Raw genomic sequence first — 6,225 nt, forward strand, 5'->3', positions numbered from 1 at the left:
CTTCAGTATACAGATTAAAACATGGAGGGCAGCAGTCTGTTGTTCAGAGGGTCTCGGTGAGGGTGGGGAGGAAAGATGGGTTCAAGAGAAGCCCCCTTCCTTCAAGATTACACTTTATTTCGCCTCACCCTCAACCAATCAAGGCCCCCCTCTGCCCGTTCGTCCAGCCAATGGAGAGCTTCGCTGGTCACTGCAGTCTCCCTGTCTCCCTGCATCCTTGTTCACATGACGGAGCAGCTCTTGGCCTTGTCCTTGCTGAAGGTGGAGGAGAGCAGCTCAGACCTGCTGGGCAGGTGGAGGAGTCTCTTGGAGAGGCGTCTGGGGGGACTGGGCTTGGATGAGGGCTGGAGCTTATTCATGCAGGCCAGGGCGGCCATGCGGAACACGCTGTGGATGCTCTTCTCTGAGGTGAAGGCCGAACACTCCAAGTAGGCCTCAGCTCCCAACTGCTTGGCCATAGCTGAGCCCTGCAGCAGGATGGTAGAGAAGAGAGGGGTTTGAGTGAGAGGGCGAGGGTGAGGAGTGGGAGGGAGAGAGAGGGAGAGAGAGAGAGGAAGAAAGAGAGAGAGAAAGAGAGAGGAAGAAAGAGAGAGAGAGAGAAAGATAGGACACACCTGCTCATGGGAGATGGGTGTCTGCTTCTGATTGGACAGCTCCATGAGTGTGCACACATCCGTGCGCAGGTCTGTTTTACAGCCTATCAGGAGGATGCGTGTGCTGGGGCAGAAATCCAGGATCTCCGTCTTCCACTACAAAGAAAATGACACATAACTTTCACAGGGCTGACTTATCATACCTACAGCTGTGATTGTGTAAGGTGTGGTGGGTTAATGATGATTATGGGGACAGGAGAAGGACATGGCTGACAACAACGATGAAGATGATGATGATGATGACGACGATCACAACAAAAGTCCATACCTTCTTCAGTGCACTGTCAACTATGTCCGGTCGGCTGATGTCGAAGCACAGAAGCACCGCGTCTGAGTCGCTGTAGCAGAGGGGTCTGACATTGTCGTAGTAGGGGGAGCCTGGAGGGACACACAAGGGCGGCTGGGGTTAGTGACAGTGTTTTCAATACTCAAGAGGGCTTTTACACCTTGTATTATTACCCTTGTATTCAAAAGAGGTCATTCTGAGACAGTGATTCATGGCTGCTTGGGCATGGGGTTGGAGGTTGGGGAGGGGAGACGATTCTGGAGGTTGAACTGGGGTGGGGAGACGATTCTGGGGAATGGGGACTAGGGGACAGCAGTTTTATGGTAAGATGGTGTAGGCTAGGCTTGGATGCTCTGTGCTGACAGAAAGAGACACTTTAGTATTGCTCTCTAAGCACAAGGAGTCTGTCCCCCACGCGGGCCACCTCCCACTCCCCCCTGGTAACTACGGCAACAGCCTTGGTAGGTAATGCTTGAATTCAACACTCTATTATAACCCCCCACCCCATCCATTCCCACTCCTCTCTCACACTGTACACATACACACGCAGACACACACACACACACACACACACACTCTCTCTCTCTTCTCTTCCTCACCCTAAGACCTACAGTAAATCATTTCACTAAGCCCCACGCCTTCCTACTCACTGGAAGAATTCTTCCAACAAATCAAATTAACACACACACACACACACACACACACACACACACACACACACACACACACACACACACACACACACACACACACACACACACACACACACACACACACAGAGAGAGTGACAGTACTCTATAATTCTACCCCAATCACACCCTTATGTTACACAAAGGACTTTTGTTTGTGTGAGAAATCCCACTTGAAATCCGACAGCAGAAACGCAGATCTCTCTATCATCTATCATATGAGACTCTCTCACAGGTTCAGTTTGTTTTCGGGCGTGTCTGGTGTGTTCTACTGTACATGGCACAGGCAGACGTTGGCATGGCAGAGGGTTTGGATGGTGTCCTTTTTTTCCTATTTTTTTTAATTTTTTTTATTATTGTCCCCATAGTGCCCTTTTTTGGGAAAAAGCACCTGCCCTTCCGGAGGTGTGCGCATGTCCCTGTTCTCAATTAGCAAGGAAGTGAGCAAAGTGACTACATGTCTGTACTTGCAGTTGTAAAAGTGGGCCAATGTTTGTGCTTACATGGCGATACATCACAGCATATGTGTGGTCCCCTCTGTTCTCTGGCAGGAAGAGCCCTGTGCTAAAAACAGACCTTGGCGGGATGTCCGTCCTCTATTGTGTTCCTCTCTGGTGAGCCTCATCACTCACCATACCAACACAGATTTAATTTCCTCCTCATGCTTGTCTAACCCAAATGTGCTCCGGAAAGTCGTTAAATGCTAAATAAACCAGGATGTAACCCTAACTTAAGCAAAGTTTCCCCTGGGACTTTGTCATACAATGCTGCCTTGACAGGCTGGATATCATGAAATATAATATATGTTTGGATGATATTGGAGAATTACTCTTTTTTTATTTTTTTATTCAATTTGCAATTCTCTGCTGCTTGTAATCCAGTCATCAAATTAAAATATGTAGTTTCTCATTTAGTTATTACACAGTTAAACAATTTGTCAGAAAACATAACTGATAAACTATATTTTCCTCTCAATCTTTACCTAAAAAGGGGTATTGTGCTCTTTGTTTTGTTCAGTTTTTTGGGGGGGGATCAGCTTTAAAATTAGTCGACAGAATTCAAGTTCTATCCGATAGCTTTTGCTTGCATCATTTCTAGTCCCTTTTATTCATTTATTTTTAAACATGTTTTCCCTCTCCCCTAATTGGAAGACATGCAAATAAAATAATAATTATACTTATGCTATATTTACTGTACAGCTATTTATCATTCCATGCTAAGGTACATATAAAATCTACACAGATACACATAAACACGCATATAGACACTTATAATTTAGCGATATTACGGGCTATTGTTTGCCAGCAGCCTATTTGCAGCACAGTAGCACATTGGACTCGTTCCTCTGAGTAGGAGACAATGCCCACATTGGCACACAGTGGCCCGAGGTGACGCAATTCTGGAGAAAGAGATGGCTCTGAGTCCTGGAGCTGAGAGAGTATGGGAGCCCTGACACCTCCCACACACCCCCTGCCTAGATAGAGATACAGATATACACACACACACACACACACACACACACACACACACACACACACACACACACACACACACACACACACACACACACACACACACACACACACACACACACACACACACACACACACACACACACACACACACACAAAATAACAGGCCATTTCTTGATGAAAGCCGAAGAAGCAGAGGTAAGGCCAGATGAAATGAGGGTCTCACTTTGAGATGGTGAGGGCAGGCAGCACAGATAAGAGCGCCTCGGTGAACTGCTAGATACAGCAGCAGCAGCAGCATCTCCCTGTTACACAACACACTCTGCAGCGCAACACCAGCCAAAACAACCTTTTCCCTCTATCCACAGAGAAACGGCCAGGGAAAGTTAGGCAGAGCAAAATAATAATACGAATCTTAGATATGATAAAAAACCGTTAACTACAGAGATATGCCCATTAGAGACCGACATGACATGGCCATGTAGGACAGACAGACGTCACACAGACGGATAAACGCCACGCAGACGGATAAAGAGCTTTAGCACTGTAGATAAGGACAACTGGAGGAATGTCGGACGGGAGAACAGGAGTCCTGTGGTGTTTTCACTTACATAAGGCTTTCTGGCCTGGTACATCAGAGAGGTCGTAAATATATATCTTTCGCTTGATCTCCCTCGTCTGTGCCTTCTGCTGCTCTCTGACAACAACAACTCCTCCGCTCCCCGCTCCTCTCACCCCCCCCCCCCCCCCCCCCCCCCAACCACCACCCCCTCTATGGCCAAGGCAAACCCTTTCGCCAATGAAAGCCCCCCCCTTCTGCAGACCAACTGGCACAATTGAACTCCGTCCAATCAGAAAAGCCCAGGCCATAGGATCTGGTATGAGAGTAAATGTGTGCTTCCTATTGATTTTGTTTGCATCACATTCCCGAGATGTAGAAGGGTGTCACCATGTCAGCGGGTCACCACAACGAATTACAACAGCACACTGATCAAGAATTAACATAATTTGAATACATTATTTCTATCTCTAAGCATACGGTCTCCACCCATTATTAAGATGAACCTCCAATGTAGCCACAACATAATGAACAAATACAAAATGTGAGATGTTTGACAAAGAGTGTGTGTGTGTGTGTGTGTGTGTGTGTGTGTGTGTGTGTGTGTGTGTGTGTGGCTGTGTCCCCCACAGGCTGGGTTGTACTGAGGTGGAGCTGTCATGTCAGACCCAGCTCACGGACCCCAGTCCCAGCCTCTCGAGATAGCTCTCCTGAGAGGAATCACTGTCATGTCAAATAGATTCTATCATTGTACAGTATGCCCTCTAAGCCAGAGGGAGGAGGGGGGGGGAGAAAGAGAGAGAGAGAGAGAGAGAGAGAGAGAGAGAGGAAAAGAGAGAGCAGAGGGAGATGAGACGGGAGAAGCAGAAGCAGAAGAGGAAGAAAATCAGATGTTTGATACCATTCCTCATCCCATTCCATGCATCACAATGAGCCTGTCCTCTGATTTCTACCTCCACCAGCCTCCCCTGGCCCACACAATAGACAGTAGACCTACTGAATAACAGGATCAACTGATAACCATCTTAGTACAGAACAATGAAAACAGCAAATAAACAAGAATGCAGAACTGTGATGGTAAATAATCAAACAATGGCCTGCAGGCTTTCAGTCACTGTTGACCATGTCTGATAGCTTTGTGTGCCGAGAGGGTGGGCAAAGAAAGGCTATCTATGGTCGAGGCAGAAGGAATGAAGGCGGAAGGAAACGCAGGTCAGATTTTACTGTCACAGTCCTCTAAGAACTTGAATGATGAGCCATAGAGGCTACTCTCTTTGTTATTTTTTTTATCTTGGGAGGCATTCCAAAAAGGCAGCCACTTCCATGACTTGTGAGTCTGCCGCCACTCCACAGTGTCTACAGGTAGACCAGCTTTCATTGTTGCGGTGAGCACGGGGAGCGGAAAGTGTGGTTCTCACCTGACGTGTCCCAAAGACTGAGCTCCACGCGTTGGTCCTCCAACTCCAGGCAGGCTGTGTAGTTCTCAAATACGGTCGGAACGTATGTCTGGGGATGGACAATGGAATGCATTAATTACTAAACTAACAACTATGCAGATGTAACGTAAATTGTAAAGGTAACCTCAATTGTAAAACAGGGACCCAAATCATGTTAGTGTGAAATACTCTTTTAGTGAACCTATAACCTATATAACCTATATTGTATAATATTTACAAGTCACTATCATCACAGTTTGTGTAACATGCCAACTGTCTTTCTCTGACAATGATCAATAAAAAAGCAATCTGACATCTAATGAAGTATTCTGCTACATCATATCAAAGCTCATATGCCACTGCTTTGGATGAAAAAACTATCATACAAAACGTTTTCATCATGGAATTACAGGGTTTGTTGAAATGATGGGAATAAAACTAGATAAGTAAACTTGACGCATGGAAATGTACTTTGTTATCATTGGCCTATTTGGCTTATTATCATCATCATTTCTCGAAGTCTTCCAGAAGAGCCAGATGTAAAGTCGCATACCTCGGGATAGCAGTCCTTGGCCAAGACTTGCAACATAGCTGTTTTTCCGCATTGAACGTCCCCAACCAGCACCAGTTTACATCTCGCCACCAAAGGCTGGGTAAGTCTCCTCTCCTTCATTGTAGATATGGAAAATAAGGAGTATTATAATAAATAAACAGAACAACTTTGTAAATCCTCTGCCAATTGATAGCGCGCTCCTGAGACTTCCACGTGCAACGATGCTTGCAGCCAGCGGTTTGTGCTGAGTTATGACACTGCGGAACTTTATATTGTCCCGCCAGCCAATGAGCGTTCTGCTGATGGTCGCGCACCAAGCTTCGGAGCGCACATACAGTAGCAAATGTTTCCAGGGGTAAATGGCTGAGAATATATGAAGGACAGATAAGCTACACATGCCAGTCAGGTCTATGAACTCGTTAAATTATATCCTGTCAGAAAGAGAAATTAGGCTGCTGTTTATTAGTCTATGTTTTAGCACTTTGGTTAGTTTTGTTAAATGTTTGTCTTTATATGAAAGGAAATGATCAGGGACAAACAAAAACATCAATAATAATATGAATGATATCCTGCATAT

At 45.8% G+C, this 6,225-nt stretch overlaps 1 protein-coding gene across 1 annotated transcript; it reads right to left on the reverse strand.

Annotated features, from left to right (window-relative positions):
* Positions 1 to 221: 221 nt before the first annotated feature.
* Positions 222 to 5,768, reverse strand: LOC310808296 (rho-related GTP-binding protein Rho6-like; the record flags this gene model as incomplete). Its single annotated transcript, XM_083675108.1, has 5 exons — positions 222 to 467; positions 615 to 749; positions 922 to 1,031; positions 5,078 to 5,165; positions 5,649 to 5,768. The coding sequence occupies 5 exons, from the start codon at positions 5,766 to 5,768 to the stop codon at positions 222 to 224; spliced, it is 699 nt and encodes a 232-aa protein (XP_083531234.1).
* Positions 5,769 to 6,225: the final 457 nt, after the last annotated feature.

The sequence above is a fragment of the Argentina silus genome (assembly GCF_951799395.1).
Source record: "Argentina silus genome assembly, chromosome: 8".
NCBI lineage: Eukaryota > Metazoa > Chordata > Actinopteri > Argentiniformes > Argentinidae > Argentina > Argentina silus.